Raw genomic sequence first — 17,635 nt, forward strand, 5'->3', positions numbered from 1 at the left:
TTGCTGTGCCTTTGGCCTCTCTATCCTTGAAAGTGGGATTTCTATAACCCTCAAACCGGTAACACATTCGGCTGCTAGGAGTGATCCTTGCTGTTGGTGTGCTCCATTATATACTTTCCTATACACTTTTGTATGAAAGTGGTGTATTGCAGGTGAATGAGCTCCTTACAAAATGTCTGTTCTGTTTCATTGGTCGATTTTGAACTTGAAGCTAGAGAATAAAGAGTGTACACACGGGAAATTGTTCTCTTCCCTCATCCCCTCTTTTCCTGAGAATGGCACATGGCATTTAGGTTTACTATCCTTTTTTCAGTTGTTTGAGTAGTCTTTTGGCAAAATACCATTTAAAAAGGACCAGGAAGGCATATTTTTCCAGTTGATAAAAGTAACTTTAATTATTTTTTTTTTAAAAAAAGAAAAATGAGGACGAAGAACAAGCTTTTAACCTGGAATTGAGACTTTTAGCAATATTGTGTGACTTCTCATGTGGGTTTTCCTTTCTTTTTGCTTTTTGGCAGCTGGATGAAACAGTAAATATTTTTCCCACTGCAGTATTACTTAAATGTTTCATGTTAGTGTGGATGTTTACTTGCCTTCTTTTGGACTTTTCCTTAGGTGCTAGAAATGTTCATCTTAGTATTGCAACAGTGTCATAAAGAAAACGAAGACAAGTGGAAAAGATTGTCCCGGCAAATAGCTGACATTATTCTCCCAATGCTTGCAAAACAACAGGTTAATATGTGAATTTTCTAATCTATAAATAATGAAATAATGTTAACATGTATATATCAGTAATGGCTTTGAGTATTTGATTTATTTTTTTATGAGGACAGATTTTCTTGAAAAAATGATTGCAATATTTGAAAAAACAGCTGCTGCAAGGTAAACTAAGTCTTTCAAGAGATGAAGGTCATTTAAGTGTATGAAGAATGTGCACTATCATCAGGGCTGTTTTCTGGAGGAAGCTCATTCTGCCTCTGACATACACGATTGTATCAGAGCCTTTATTAAATGGTGTGAAGATTCTCCTAGGTTTATAGAATGTCAAAATTATTTTTTTGTAGCTGAAATGTCTAATGGCATTTTTTCCTTATAAGAATGGAAAGACATAGTCTGAAACTGCATGAAGAAATCGCAGAAACATGAAGTAGTTGAGGTTGAAATGGATTTTTTTTTTTTTTTTTTTTTTTCCCCCCTGGCTATTATGTTCCCCTCAAAGCAGGATCTACTGGATTAGGTTACTTAGGACTATGTCCAGTCAGGTTTTGACAGTCTCTAAGAATGGATCCTCCATGACTTCTCTGGGCAACCTCTTCCAGTGTCTGAGCATCCTTACTGGCAAAGAACAAATAAATAAATAAAAACTGTATTTAAATGGAATTCCTTGTATTTCAACTTGTGCCTGTTGCCTTCTGTCCTGACGCTGGATACCACTGAAAAGATTCTGGCTCTTTCTTCTGTACTTGTGTCATCTCCTCCCACCGTTTCCCTGGTCAGATGCTCATAGACATTGGTAACGATCCCCCTGAGCCTTCTCCAAAGTGAGGAGTCTCAGCTGCCCCTTGTATGAGAGATGCTCCAAGCCTGGGCCTTCTGCGAGGCTTTCTGCTGGAATTCCCACAGTGTGTGCCTGTCTCTTACTGGACTGCGCATTGGGGAAGGAGAGTAGGACCTTTGTATCTCGGAAGAAGAGTCGTTTTAGGAGATTTTTATTTAAATTTTTTTTTTTTTAGTGCTGCTCCGTAGGCAACAGAGGACTTGTCTTTGTTATAGTTTTCTTCGAATTAGATACACTTCAAAAATGAAAAGTAAAATCAGTGAAATTGTGCCCTTAATTTTCTTTACTCCACAATGGCAGATCCTCGCTCCCATGAGATGGTCTCATGGCTGGGGGGAGTGGGCAGATCAGAAAACAGTTTGTGAACAAAGCTAAAATTCTGGCAAACTGAAATTGCTGTTGTTTTGTGTGAATCTGTGCACATGCTCAACTATGAAATTATTTAAGCAAGATAGAGTCATCCAGATTTCAAGTCCAGTCCTGTGCTTTTTGTGGTTGATTGTTTTATAATTTATCTAAAAAACTGTTCAAGGTGTCCTACCTCTGTTGCTGCAGTGTAATACCATTGGAGCAGTTCTCTTTTCTGAGGATCAGGATATTTTTTCTTGTAGTCACCTGCTTAGTTTTATTCATGACCAGCATTGCTCTCTATAAATATGCCCAGTAGGATGTGCAGGAAGGAGAGAAGTTTTTAAATTTTATGATGTTAGTCTTTTGGTCTCATTCTGTGAATATGGCATTTTTGGCATATATAATACATGTGGTGTGTGTATTGTATCTCATATGGTAAAATTGTATCAGTCTTCTAAAAAGTCCAGTGTAAGAAGGCCTGCAATGGAACTTTAATTTACCTTTCATAGCTTGCTCTGAATTTTGTATTGTAGAGGACAGCTTTATTTTGCACAGATTGTTACAGAAGTGCTTAAAACACAGTAACCTCTACCAATAAGTTCTGTGGTTTTTTTCTACAGATGCATATAGACTCTCATGATGCTCTAGGAGTACTGAACACTTTGTTTGAAATTTTGGCTCCTTCATCCCTTCGCCCTGTGGACATGCTTTTAAGGAGTATGTTTGTTACTCCTAAAACAATGGTAAGCAATTGTTTGAGAAGAGAGGAGCTGTTATCTTTCAGCAAAACAGAAGAGCATGTATTCCTCCTTAAAAAAGTGTTAGACTACCTGCAGCAGATTTTAGGAAAGAATTGCTTAGAAGTAATATGACTTCGCCAACTGAATCGCATATCACAGAATTGTTGAGGCTGGAAATGACCTCTGAGATCATCAAGTCCAACCTGTGACCCAGCACCACCACACCAGCCAGACCAGGGCACTAGCCCTCCTCAAACACCTCCAGGGACGGTGACTCCAGCACTTCCCTGGGCAGTGCATTCCACTTGGGAGCACTTTATACAGGAACATTCTGCTTGAGGATTAATTACTATATTTTGCATTTTTTAGTATCAGAAATCTAGAGAAGCATACTGTTCTAATAAATTCTAGAGTGCAATTTCACAGTTAAATCACATTTTCTTATAGAAGTATTAGAACCATCTTTAGAGCTGAGAGATTGTTTAACAGAGTGGATATAAGCTTGACAGTTAGCACAAGAACAGCATTTTGGAAGACCTGAGCGTAAAGGTTATTTCCTGCTTGCTCCATTCTTGAAAGGTTTTTTTTTAGACAACATTTAATGAAAATGTTTTTTAAATACATTCCTATGTTGTGTAGTTTAACTTTGAAAGTATTCAATCTTCTGTATTTTTGTGTTTCTGTTAGGCATCGGTGAGCACTGTCCAGCTGTGGATTTCTGGAATTTTAGCTATCCTTAGAGTTCTGATTTCACAGTCAACCGAAGACATTGTTCTATCCCGTATACAAGAGCTTTCCTTCTCACCGTATTTGATTTCTTGTCAAGCAATTAACAGACTGAGACGTGGAGAAAATAACGTATCCGCACCAGAGGATCGCATTGAAGTTAAACAGGCTAAATATCTCCCCGAAGAGACATTTTCTAGGTATGTTTTCTTTGGAATAACTTAGAGGAATGATTGAGATCTCTAAGAAATCACAAATATATTGTGCAGTATAAACACATGTATAGAACTGTTATCTAACAGGAATAAAGTCAGTTAATAAGTTGATATCAGAGGAGTGTATGTGTGTGGAGGAAGGAATAAGATGAATAGTAAGGGAGGACATTTTTGTAGTAGGGGCTTGTAGTAAGTTCTGATACCTCTTCTCAAGCCAAGTGAAGTACTTAACGGAGCTCTAAAAATGCCTAAATCTTGGACTTATTGAAAATTTGACAGATTAACACTTTCATTCCTCCCTGTGTGGGAACTAGAAGGTGAGTCATCTTTATAGAAGCCCAGGTTCTGTACTAGAATCTTGGCAGCAGATGAATTCAAATCTATTGCACCCTCAGTAAGTTTGCAGATGACACCAGGATGGGTGGGAGTGCTGATCTGCTTGAGGGTAGGAAGGCTCTGCAGAGGGACCTGGGCAGGCGGAATCAATGGGCTGAGGTCAACTGTGTGAGGTTTAATAAGGCCAAGTGCTGAGTCCTGCACTTCGGTCAAAAGAACCCCAGGCAGCGCTACAGGCTTGGGGAGGAGTGACTGGAAAGCTGCCAGAAAAGGATGTGGGGGTGCTAGTGGGCAGCTGGCTGAACATGAGCCAACGGTGTGCCCGGGTGGCCAAGAAGGCCAAGAGCTTCCTGGCCTGGGTCAGGACTAGTGCGACCAGCAGGAGTAGGGAAGTGATTGTGCCCCTGTACTCGGCACTGGAGAGTCCACAGCTTTGAATCTTATGTTCAATTTTGGGTGCCGCAGTATGAGAAAGACATGAGGTGCTCAAGTGGGTCACAGATAAGGGCAACAAAGCTGGTGAGGGGTCTGGAAAGCAAGTCTTATGAGGAGTGGCTGAGGGAGCTGGGATTGCTTAGTCTGGGGAAGAGGAGGCTGAGAAGAGACCTTATTGCTCTCTACAACTACCTGAAAGGAGATTGTAGCAAAGTAGGTGTTGGTCTCTTCTTCTGAGTAACTAGCAATAGGACAAGAGGAAATGGGCTCAAGTTGCACCAGAGGAGTTTTAGTTTGGATATTAAGAAGAATTTCTTTACTGAAAGAGTGGTGAGGCATTGAAACAGGCTGCCCAGGGAAGTGGTGCAGTCGCTGTCACTGAAGGTGTTCAAAAATGCATGTAGACATGGCACTTAACATGTGTTTTGTGGTCATGGTGGTGTTGGACTGACAGTTGGACTTGATGATGAGATCCTTTCCAACCTCAATTATTCTTTGGTTCTATTTAGTCTTGCTCTTTATTTCCTATTTTTCAAGAGCTGGCTTTGTCTAGTTGGCTTCCCATGCTGATGTCTTCAGAGAGTGATAAACTTCCTGCAAAAGAGCATAGAGAAACGGCAGTGGTGTTAGGTCAACATATGTTTGTCGTTAAGGCATTGTGTTTTAATGTGGTGGGAAGCATTTGAAATACCTGTTTAAGAAATTAAGAACTTTTTACTCAAATATGGAACTTGAGATAAAAATAAAATGCTGTTTCTTATAATTCAGCTTACTCTGAGTGTGATCAGTATAAGGAAAAGGTGCTTCTGGACTCCTTAATGTGACTTTACGTCTATCAGGAGTGAACTGAGAAACAGTTATGGCCAGGAGCAAGGATGGCTTTCCTCAAATGTCCCTTTTTATTGTTTCTTCTGATCTTCCTCCCCCAGCTAAAGGTTTGCTATAGAACCTGTGTGGTAGAGCTTGGATAGGTGAAGCTGTAAACAGCTGAATTACTATGACTTGCTAAGTTACCCCTCCTCAGCTCAGCTGCCTTAGCTGTCATGGTGTGGGTTTAGCTCATTGCAGGTCACTGTAAAGACATTGTAGAAATTTGAATCTTGACTTTGTGAGGTGGGCTGGAGTACCCATGCTGTTACAACTTCAATTAATGAATAGTTAACCCAGATTTCATTATATAAGTATTAGCGTGCTTTTGTCATCTCTCCATACCTATAGCATCATTTTTTTTTTAGGTCAGTGTTTCCTGTAGCATTTAATTTAGCATCCTATGTAGGATGAATGGACAAGGACTTAATATTTTATTTTTCAAACTTACTGAGATTCATGGTCAAACCTCATCTTACTCTGAAGGAAGTTGCACTGATAGTTTTTCTGTTGATTGTATACCTGCTGTTCAAGGTTCTTACTACAACTGGTTGGCATTCTACTGGAAGATATTGTTACCAAACAATTGAAAGTGGACATGAATGAACAGCAACATACTTTCTACTGCCAGGAGCTGGGCACACTGCTTATGTGCTTAATACATATCTTCAAATCAGGTAATCAGACATTGCCTTCTGGTCTAACGTGCAGTGGCAGGGGGGATTTTACTTCTGAGATAACTGTCAAATATGTTGAACTACCAAGAAAGAAGACATTCTATCCTAGTTTGTATAAAGAACCTCTTTTCCCATGTGTCTGTTACAATAATAAGTAAGTCTTTATACTATTCATTTCTAGTATGAAGAAACATTTGAAACAAATATTATAACACCTTATGACCAGGTGATTTGAAGTAAATGGTTTAATGGTGTCAAACCAGGTCCGATGAAGTCAGAAAATTAAGCTGATGATTGAAATCAGAGAATTGGGTTCTTCCACAGTGGGAGCTGGGGATAATGGGAAGGGAAGGCTCAGGCAGTTCTGCTGCAGTGACTGACTTCCAGGATGCACTATGAGTCTTGCCAGGAGCTATGTAGAGATTTTCATGCAAAATCAAAATTCAGTATCAAAATACTCATGTAGAGCACTGAGATATGTTTGTTGCGTGATATCTAGAAATAAATTTAATATAAGACAGGATGTTATCTGAAAGTGCTGATAGTCTTGTGGTTACCTTATATGGTGTAACCGAGTAGAAGGAAAGTTGTTCAGACACCTGAGCTGTATTTTCATTCTGAGCATTTTGTTTCATGTTTAGCCTTAGGGTTAACTGAGTGCCTGGTCTTGTAATACTTTTCCTTTATTCAGTGAAAACTTATATAATTTTTTTTCTCTTTAAGTTATCTGCTCCTAAAGGTGCAGCTTATAGTGACTTGTATCTGGGAACATAGACTAAGATCTTCTGTAATTTTTAACCATTATTCTACTGGGATATTTTGTCTTATCACCCAATACATTTTTTTCAAAATGTGAGCACTGCTGTCTCTCAGGTATTCAGCTATGGGAAGCAAGCAGATTAAAATGAACATTTTCAGTGTGCTACTTCAAAGCTAGTAGAAATAAAATGCATAGACAAAGTGAAAAGACTTAGCATGTAGGGGCTTTCGTGAATGTAGAAAGTCACTAGATGGTGCAATTACTACAAAAGCGAGAACCTGGAATGGTAATAGCACTGGTACACTAGTAAGTGGAACCAAAGTTTTACGACTCAGTTATTTCTGCTGTTCTTTGCTGTTTACATTCCATATTTATTGGTCCTGGGGACAGCTTAAACTGGTCCTCATGGCTGTGGAATTTACAGTTTCATTCTTCTGTGAATCTGTCAAGGCAAGCAAGCAGCACTACAGATTTCCTGCGTTAATCTGATTAGCTTTTGATTTCTAAGTGGCTCTGAAAAAACTGTTTTTTTCCTGATGTTATCTTCTCATAGTCACTCAAAGTCCTGTACCTTTAGACAGCTTCAGGTTTATCCATTTCCCTTGTTTTTCCATCCTTTGTTTTGGCATAGGAATACAGAATCAGCAAGTGAGAAAGCAAAATTCAACTTTTGTCCCGAGTGTTCAGTATGCAGGGTACCGACTTTTCTCCAGTTCAAAATATTTACCTTTTGTAGTTCAGAAATTGGATGGAAAGGTATCAGTTTAGTTTCAGCTAAATCTATTTGGGAAGTGCAGTGTTTGTAAGCGATCTTCCTTGTGGTATAGCAGTTTCAATATAGTTCTTAATTAGAACTTCTGTGCTGTACTTCGTAAACAAAACAAAAACCTCCCAGCATTCCTGGTCTATGATTAACAATTTTTAACTTCGTATGTCAGATAAACTTTTTGACACGTGAGAGAGAAAAGGTTGAGAAGACAGGTTTAATTATGATTCTAGTTAATCTAAAGCGTTGTTCGTTGAGTCTGGGAGCTGGTCGTTACTGGTTTACACACTGCCCTTGGGCAAACTCTATGATTTGTCTTACATATGTAAAGCCACTTAGGATATACCATTCTTTCAGGAGTGATGTAGTAGCTTATGAAACAAGATTTGTGTTCTTAAAGTACCCTGCATAATTTTAAAACTTCAGAATTCAGACTAGAGCATAGTTACTCTAACAACCTTTTCTTATTTTCAGGTATGTTTAGAAGAATCACAGCTGCAGCCACCAGACTTTTTACAGGAGATGGATCTGATGGTAGTTTCTATACCCTTGAAAGTTTGAGTGACCTTGTTCAGTCTATGATTCCCACACATCCTTCTTTAGTTCTCCTCTGGTGTCAAATCCTGCTTCTTGTCAATTATACCAACTACAACTGGTGGTCAGAAGTGCATCAAACCCCAAAGTAAGATTTGGTTTTGATCCCTAGTAGTAGTATTGTGTCTCCGTTATATTTGCTAAAATTATATTTTTTTAAAAAAATAGCTTTTTCTCTACCAAGCCAGTCACCCTCCTGAATAGTACTATTTGGATTCGAAACAGAGAGTTCTGCATGTACTTTACCTGTATACATATTGTCTTTGCTGATATCAATCAGAATGTCCTTCAAACTAAGGAAGTGTGTCCTGCACTCAGTTGTTCCTCAAAGAACTGCTGGGTAATGTCTCGACTTTCAAGGCAAGGCGGCTTCATCTGTATACTATTTGTAATTAAAATTATGGGAATAACTATAACAAAATATTCAGTATTTCATTTTCCTATGGAGACTTTGTATTTCACCTTCCGGCAAATAACCAGCCAGTTCAGATGATATACTCTGTATTTATGAAAATACAATCTGATCAGTATAACTGTAACTATAGTTATATCCGTTCTCTGTGCTCAGTGGGTCTATTACTAAATGCTGTCGAAACACAGTGTCAGTAGATTCATTAGCACCAAGCGCCACAGTAACCTCACTTAAAGTTAGTTATCTGAAATATGGATCTGTGGCCTGAAATAAGGGTTCTCTTGGTTTGAAGTGAGCTCATCCCACCTGTCAGGTATTGGAATGATTCATCCTCTGGGGGTAAGGAAGACACTCTCCTGTGAGTAGGGATCCCCCTGTATTAACTATAGTGGGAGATGAGCAACTGACTTGAGAGACATTTCTGATGCTTGCTTTCAACATGAGTAGATCAGTACTTGTTCAAATGGGAGATTCCTGCCTCAGTTCAACCTCGCAATGTGAAAAAATATTACTCTAATTTGAGGAAACAAGAAATTACCAGGTTTTTGAACAAAGTAGGGCTCATGACTAAAATAGAAAAGGTGACATCTGCTATTTGTTGCAGTTACCTTTTTTTGATTTACCAGTGTTGTCTCTATCTTTACCATACTCTTTACTGTCAGCAAGTTTGCTGATGACACAACCTGGGAGGAGTGGCTGACACACCAGCAGGCTGTGCTGCCATTCAGAGAGACCTGGTCAGGCTGGAGAGTTGGATGGGGAGAAATTTTATGAAATACAACAAGGGCAAGTGTAGAGTCTTGCACCTGGGAAAGAACAACTCCAGGTACCAGTAGAGGTTGGGGACTGACCTGTTGGAGAGCAGCGTAGGGGAAAGGGACCTGGGGGTCCTGGTGGACAGCAGGATGACCATGAGCCAGCAATGAGCCCTCGTGGCCAAGAAGGCCAATGGCATCCTGGGGTTTATTAGAAGGGCAGTAGCTAGTAGGTCAAGAGAGGTCCTCCTGCCCCTCTACTCTGCCCTGGTGAGGCCACATCTGGAATATTGTGTCCAGTTCTGGGCCCCTCAGCTCAAGAGAGACAGGGAACTGCTGGAGAGAGTCCAGCGCAGAGCCACAGAGATGATGAAGGGAGTGGAACATCTCCCTTATGAGGAAAGGCTGGAGGAGCTGGGTCTCTTTAGCTTGGGAGATGCTGAGGGGTGACCTCATTAATGTTTACAAATATGTAAAGGATGAGTGTCAGGAGGACGGAGCCAGGCTCTTTTCAGTGATGTCCAATAACAGGACAAGGGGTAATGGGTACACGCTGGAACATAGGAAGTTCCACAAAGACATTAGGAAAAGCTTTTTCACTGTGAGGGTGACAGAGCCCTGGCACAGGCTGCCCAGGGAGATTGTGGAGTCTCCTTCTCTGGAGACATTCAACACCCACTTGGACGCGTTCCTGTGTGACCTGCTGTAGGTGATCCTGCTGTGGCCAGGGGTTGGACTAGATGATCTTTTGAGGTCCCTTCCAACCCCTGACATTGTGTGATTCTGTGATCTTTTCTGGGTTGGGCATCACTTTCAATCTGACATTAGACTTAAGTGCTCAAGAACACTGGTTTGGCTTGAGTAGAAGTTACAGTATTAGGTTCTCTAATCCTGCCAAACATTTTTCTTGTAAATAGCCTGTTTAGTTCTTCAGACTTTACAGGGAAATAGTAAGCACAGAACAAAAAGTTAATACTACAATTGTTAGAAAGGATTGATGAAAAGGAAACTGTACTTCAAAGCACTACCTTATTTGAATAAAGTTTCTGGGAAAATAACTATTATATAAAGATGTTGGCAGGATATTCCAATCAACTTCATTGTTAATGTTTCAATAGCCATAGTAATAAAATATAATGTCAAAACATAATGTGCTTCTTGCAGGAGACACAGTCTTTCTACTACTAAATTGCTTAGCCCTCAGATATCTGGAGACAGCGATGGCTCTGATTTGGAATCTAAACGTGGCATGTGCAATCGAGAGATAGTGAGAAGAGGAGCACTTATTCTTTTTTGTGACTATGTCGTAAGTTTTGAATTATGAATTTTACAACTATAGTTCTGAGTTATTTTGCTAATGGTGTTTTGTTACTTATGTACATTAAGGGAATCTGATCACAAGTGAAAAGTTAAAACTTGCGAAACTAGTTATGTATATACATATATATGTATAAAAATAATTTACAAATTCATTATAAATCTCTTAATTTGCAACAAGATCAAAAGCGTTGGGAAAATGTCATGTAAAAATAATGAAGATGATATTAAAAAATAGATACTTTATTCCATTATTTTCAAATAGCTGCCAGAATTACATATGACAAGTTTCACATTGTGTCAGATAAAGTTTTTAGGAATTAAATGCTTAGCATAGGTTTTACTGGAACTGGATTTTATTTTTTTTCGCCTTTAGTGTCAAAATCTACATGATTCAGAACACTTGACCTGGCTTATTGTGAATCATGTTCAAGACTTGATTAATTTGTCTCATGAACCTCCAGTACAAGACTTCATTAGTGCTGTTCACAGGAATTCAGCAGCCAGTGGTCTCTTCATCCAGGCCATTCAGTCACGATGTGAGAATCTTGCAGCTGTAAGTTTAACTTCTTTGACTTTTTAAAATTAATAAAGTAAAAATATTTCATATAATAATAATACTCATATATTTATATAAAAATATAAGTTTAACTAATAAGTAGGAAAATCCTGACGTTTCTGGGTCATTTATCAACTTCTGATTCTATTTTCAAAGTCATTTGGAAAATGCAAACAGCAAACCTTACAATGTAGTAACAACTTCAGTATCAGATCAATTCCATTCAGTCAGATCTATGAATTCAGTTAGAGTTGGTTAAACTGCTTTTCTTCCTTCCTGGTTTTTACCCCTCCTTAATAAATATATGAAGGGTAAATGAAAGCTGTAACTTTTGTCTTTGGTGTCAGTACCTTGGTGGCATAAATAACAGAACTGCACCATCTTCTTAGCCCTAACTACGTGAGAATTATTTGCAAGCTTGTGTCTTCCCCATTGATCTGCCCCACAAGTTGTGGTATCTTGGTGAGGGAAATGCTGCTTTGGAATTTCGGTGTATGGTTTCTGTCGATTAGATTAGTTTCAAATTAAAAGGAGTGGATGATGTTTAACAGGCATGTGGGGTTGTATGCCTGCTCTTGTTCTTGAGAACTCACTGCATAGGAAATGTCATTTGCTGGGCTTGCTCTAGAGTTAATGTTGGGGAATGTGGTGGTCCCCAGGGTAGCCTGGGTTTCCCTTTGTCTCTGTGCAAATCTAGTGCAACTGCATTAGTGCTTTAGGCATGCGAGTAAAACACTTAAAATTAGATGAGAGGAATCTGGGCTTTAGCCTCTGAGAATCAATCGAGTGAACTAACCGAAATGCATTTGAATGAAAGATGTAGCCATTCCATTAAATGTTTGATGATTATCAGAAAAGTCAGTAAAATTAAGGTAGCTCATACTTACAGTCTGCTCTAAACCAAGGTTGGTTCCACAAGTCAAATTAGTTTGTTTCTCCCTTGAGATTAGTGCTGAATCAGTGCTCATATTAAAAAAAAAAACTGTTTCAAAAAACCCAATCGTTGCAATCCTTTTAGTCCTGAGTAACTGTTGCTGCTTCTGTGATTAAACATGTGCTCAAGAAATCCCTAATGCTTTATCTGGATTTCTGTATTGTCACTTGTCTTGACTGTTTTCCTATTCCTACCTTCTTCCAGCAAGAGTTCAAGTTTCATCCTGTTTTCAAAGGTTTCTACAATTCCACTTAAGTCCCTGTAGCTTTTTTCCCCATTAAGTTTTGCTCCTTATTTTTTGCTTACTCTATGTGAGAGTAAGCTTTTACAGTTAAATGTCAAACAACTTCGTGTTCATTAATTAAATAAACCAGTAACTCAAACCCATTCATATATAGAAGATTTTATTGATCCGTTAGAAAAAATTACAGCAGACAATTAAATGCCTTCCTCTTGAGCTTAAAATCTTTGTATTCCAATTGTGGGATTTTGGGGTTTATTTTGTTTTGTTTCAACACTTAGCCCACAACTTTGAAGAAGACTTTACAGTGCTTGGAGGGAATACATCTCAGCCAGTCTGGGGCTGTCTTAACACTCTACGTTGATAAGCTTTTGTGCACTCCATTCCGTGTACTTGCTCGCATGGTTGACACCCTGGCTTGCCGTCGGGTAGAAATGCTTTTGGCTGCAACTTTACAGGTAAATTTATTCATTTGTAAATAAGGTTGTATGGTGTTAGCAATATAATCAAGTGTAATGATTTAAAGTACGTTGAAATATGTTGGTGATTAAATGATTTTATTCAAAAGGATTTTTTTATATATATAATATATGACTACCTGACTGTTTACATTTCATTTCATCTGCCTATAAATTTCCTGATCTGGGTATTTACTTCTGTCCTCTAAAATTCATGTGGCTCTTTCCTATAGAACAGCATTACTCAGCTACCAGTTGAAGAACTGGATAGAATTCAGGAATACCTTCAAAACAGTGGATTAGCAACAAGGTAAATAATACCGATATGTGTTAAAATGCCAAACTGAGTAATGTTGTAGTAGTGATGTAACTCCTTTCTTTCTCTAGTGTGGGTCTTTTCTTAAAAGTAAGATAGTGAGTCCTTGGAGGCCAAGCAGGAATAAAACCTCTCTTACGAGACGCAGGCACGTTGTGGCAGAAGCAGTTATGTTGGCTGAGTTGAATTTGCAATATATTAAAGAATTAAAGCAAGCTAAAGGCTTGAAGACATCAAGTTCTTTCTCCTGCATCCCACCAGTATTTAATTTTTGAGTAACAGCAGATTAATTCCTTGACAGCAACTGCATTACTGAAAAAACTTTATTTTCCTCAAGCTTCTGCAGAATTTTGTGAGTCCAGGCTAGGTGGCCTTGGGTTTGGTTTGGTTTTTTTTTTCCTTTGGTTTTGTTTATTTCTTTTTTAACTGTTAAGTGTCCCAGCTGTTTAAAAGTAAACTGCTATTGTAAAAAGGAGCGAATGATTAAATTTCTGAAAAATGTTGGAAATAGCCTAATTTACTTTTCCTGATGTCGTAACTGTGTGAGGTTAATAGCTGTTGACTGAAATAAGAAAAAATTTGAAGCCCAAAACTGCAGGAGGCTTATAGTGATATGCCTTCATAGGTAATGTTACACTGGAATTTTTTAAAAAACTCCAGAATCTTTAAATGACTTTATACAAGTTCTTGATAGCAGTAATGGAATTTAAAAATCCAAACAAGCAGAAAAAAACACCAACCCTGACACTGACTAAATCCACAAACTGGAATTTCTAATATATTAACAACTCTCCCCCCAAAAAAGTTCAGATTTAGTGGATTCTTGTTTAGTATCCGTTATAATGTATTTGTCTGCAATCAAATAATTGCTCTACTAGTTTTGATTGTTCTTATTCATTAGAATAAGCTTGTATTTTATGTTTAAGCATGTACAAATTTTATATGGAAATTAAATTTAAGTCTTGATGGTCCCGAGTTCATTTGTTTTGGCTACTGAGATCTGGTGAAATTTGAAGTTTTCCAACATATGGCTGCATGTATCCAACAAAGAACTTGAGACCTTACTGCTCTTCACTCCCAAGATTACAATTGGCTCGCTAGAAGTCTTTCTATTTTTAAATGATTTACAAAATGAAGTAAGCGAGCCCTTTGATGTGTTCTTCTATTTTCAGACACCAAAGACTTTACTCGCTTCTGGATAGGTTTCGTCTTATGGTAGCACCAGACACAACTAGTCCTTCGCCTCTGGTTACCTCACACCCTCTGGATGGAGAAGACCAACCAGCTTTAGAGAATGTAATTCTAGACAAAGTAAGATAATGTTTAGAAAGAGTCACCAAAAGTGCCTTGGCTGAAAACAAGCTTTTGCTCACTACAGCATATTTAAATACAGCTTATTTTTACTATGCATTTTAATGTTCTCAGGTCAATGAATCTCAGTTACAGATTGGTGAATGATTTCATGTGTTGACTGACTGTTGAACTTGGGATGAATGATTAGCACATGCATAGATACTTGTTATCATGACAGTGCTGTCAGGTTTGGTTTCTTTGCATAACTTTAATGGAAAGATTTATATAAGGTCCAAAAGAGACAGAAATACTTGTAATTGTTTTCTTGATGTGTTTACTGCAGCGATCATTTTTATTCATTTGCTGAAAACTGTTGGTTGTCTCTTGGAAATTAAGCATTACTTCTCGTTTTCCACTTCTCAGCTTTAAATTACTTTCAGAGAACAATCATGACAACTTAACTGTTTATTTCAAAGCAGGGTGGGAAGGCTCAAATCAGGCCCTTTGGGGACTGTGTCTTCCTTTCCATTTTGTCTCATGGCACAGATAATTTCTCCTTTTAATTTCTTAGTGTTCTACAGTGATACATAGTAATAGGAAACGCATGTAACTGAGATGGCAAAAATTACTTGGTTCACTGACAGTTTATGCCCAGAAACCATTTATGCTTAGCTTTTTGTCTTCAGAAAAACTGTAAATCCTACACAAAGGAAGTTTTTGTATGTTTCCTTCACAATCCCTGTGTAGTTCATAGAATCGTAGAATATCTCAAGTTCAAAGGGACCCATAAGGATCATCAGGTCCAACTCCCTGCTCCTTGCATGACTACCTAAAACTAAACCATATGGCTAAGATTGTTGTCCAGATGCTTCTTGAACTCTGACAGGCTTAGCTGCATTCTAATTAACATCAGCAAATTCAAATTGTCCAGTTATGAGAAGGGGAAAGCACAGCAAATGGATAACTGATCCTCTTTGTATTCCTTAGGTAAATTGTATTACTAACAAATTCCAGTAGACTCATTGTTAATAATTTAAGGAGTAAATATGTAGTGATGTGTGATGATCTTAATTTATTTCAATGAGTGTTAAAAGGTAGATGTTATCTTCATCTGCTGATTTATTTGAATTTATTTGAAGACTTTTCTTCATTGGTCATAGTGTTGTGGGTGGGAGTGGGGTTTTTTGCTGTCACTGTTAGGGTTTTGTGCCTACTGAATATTCTGGACTTTTTACTAGGTATTTTCCACAGCTTTAGGATCCTAATACATACACCTGTGCTTTATGTTAAGCTGCTTTTTTCCTCATTATCTGTCCAGATGCTGTGGAAATAGACAACTTAAGTGGACAACAGGTCTAGTTTAGTTTAAGATGGTCCCGTGCGCCAATTGTCTGTTTTGCCTTGCATTTTTCTTTTGTCGTTTTTGACATAAGTGTGTCCTAGGGATCTCTTAAATGGACCACAGTTCAATGCCAATGAGCAGTTCTCCCTGCCCGCATGAACTGTATTGTTTTCTGAAACAAATATGTAATAGTTTGGTTGGTTTTTTTTTTGCTTATTAAAGGACTGGTATGTGTCACTAGTGAAGTCACAGTGTTACATCAAGTCTGACTCGGCTCTGCTTGAAGGCGCGGAGCTGGTAAATAAGATTCCTCAGCCTGACCTGAACTCCTTCATGACCAGCAAGGTAACTTCTTTGTCAGATGAAACACAGTCAGCTGAAGAGAATGTAATTATTTCTACTGTTCTTATTGGTAATATTAATGGATTAGATTTTTAAATGTGAACACTTCAAATTTGTATAGTACTTGTAGTTCATTCCTTGAATTTCACTTCATTTTTGAAATTAAAGTAGTACATGCGTTTCATTTCTGTGTCTAGCAGTACTGCTAATAGTAGCTTTCTAATAGTACCAGTTGGGTGGAAGCGAAGGTTAATTTATGTGTTGCAATCACAGAAGTCCAGTTTTACCATTTACAACATCTCGTTTTGCCATACAATCTCTTACAAGGTCAGATGTTTCTCTAACCTTTTAAATATCTGTGCCAGATGATTTGCAATATGCCAGTAACAGGCCATGAATAGTAAATCTGGCATAAAGGGCAGCTTGTATCTAGTACTTAGTTTTCCAGAGATGTATTTTGTTCAAATTCTCTGCATTACGTTTGCTGCCGCTATGCAGAAATAGTGTATAAAAAAATTTTTTACTGAATTGTTTGAAAACTTATTACTTGAAGGTTCCTTGTATATAAATAATTTCTAAATTTTATTCACATATTGTTCTTAAAATTTGGAATAGACATATTGATTTTTCTTTCCGGTGCAGTATTATTTGGAATTCACATGTGGACCAAATGTGGGCTTCATTATGATATTGTTACACCACAAAAAGCAGAGGTTGTAATAACAATTAATAACCTGTTAATTTGCCACCGTATGCTGGAATAGTACCATCAGCTATTTAGCTTCTTTTTAAAAGCAATTTATTTACTGTATGTTTTCAGGAATTCAACCTAAGTTTATTGGCACCTTGTTTAAGCCTCGGTGTGAATGAAATCTCGAGAGACCAGAAGAGTAGCTTCTTTGAAACAGCTCGGAGCGTAACTCTGGATCATGTGTCTACCACTATACAAAACCTTCCTGCCGGTCACCAGGTTTTTCAACCACTATTGCCAACTGAGCCATCAGCCTACTGGAAAAAACTAAGTGATATCTTTGGTAATAGAAATAATTATGTTTTTATTTAAGTTTTCTCTCCTCTGCAAAGGTACTTTACAGATGTCTTATGGATACATGAACTTACTGTTTAAAAACTCAGATACCTGACATAAAAGTGCTTATGAAATAATTCTGAAAAATATTTGTTGAAGGGAAAAAATTCGAACTGATAGATTTCATCCAGTCTTATTTTACAGGAGATGAGGTGGTGTATCAGTCTGTGATGACACTTTGCCGTGCACTGGCTCAGTACTTGTTGTTACTCTCAAAACTACCAGTTGGGCTTCGTGTTCCTCCTGATAAAGAGGACGATATCCTGAAATTTGTGGTTATGTCAGTAGAGGTAAGAAACTATGATGTGATTAAAGATGCAATGAAATGCTGGGAGAGGGAGCAACTTTGGCTTAAACTGGTCACTACTGACTTAACTTTTGATCTGGGCAATTTTCTTGCCTTAAGTGTAGAAATTTCTTTGGTGGTTTGCACTGGACTAGTAAATCAGATGGACTTATCCCAAGGGCGGCTTGATTGAATGATGGAATGACCTTAGCATTTGGGAGAATGGTCCTGCACTGATTTTTGAGATACTGAATAAAGAGCATGTAAT

General features: G+C 38.1%; 1 protein-coding gene across 1 annotated transcript in view; it reads left to right on the forward strand.

The window, feature by feature from the left end:
• HTT (huntingtin) overlaps positions 1-17,635 on the forward strand; it is a gene marked incomplete at its 5' end in the record, with an annotated part of 44,567 nt that overhangs the window by 8,223 nt on the left and 18,709 nt on the right. The window contains 13 exons of the mRNA XM_009868747.1: positions 616-732; positions 2,530-2,652; positions 3,337-3,575; positions 5,763-5,905; positions 7,906-8,113; positions 10,357-10,498; positions 10,886-11,065; positions 12,525-12,701; positions 12,935-13,011; positions 14,190-14,328; positions 15,875-15,997; positions 16,815-17,028; positions 17,226-17,371. Of these exons, the coding sequence (XP_009867049.1) occupies positions 616-732; positions 2,530-2,652; positions 3,337-3,575; positions 5,763-5,905; positions 7,906-8,113; positions 10,357-10,498; positions 10,886-11,065; positions 12,525-12,701; positions 12,935-13,011; positions 14,190-14,328; positions 15,875-15,997; positions 16,815-17,028; positions 17,226-17,371 (2,028 nt within the window). The remainder of the gene's footprint in view (positions 1-615; positions 733-2,529; positions 2,653-3,336; positions 3,576-5,762; positions 5,906-7,905; positions 8,114-10,356; positions 10,499-10,885; positions 11,066-12,524; positions 12,702-12,934; positions 13,012-14,189; positions 14,329-15,874; positions 15,998-16,814; positions 17,029-17,225; positions 17,372-17,635) is intronic.

This window comes from Apaloderma vittatum, unplaced genomic scaffold, assembly GCF_000703405.1.
Source record: "Apaloderma vittatum isolate BGI_N311 unplaced genomic scaffold, ASM70340v1 scaffold11294, whole genome shotgun sequence".
In the NCBI taxonomy this organism is placed as follows: domain Eukaryota; kingdom Metazoa; phylum Chordata; class Aves; order Trogoniformes; family Trogonidae; genus Apaloderma; species Apaloderma vittatum.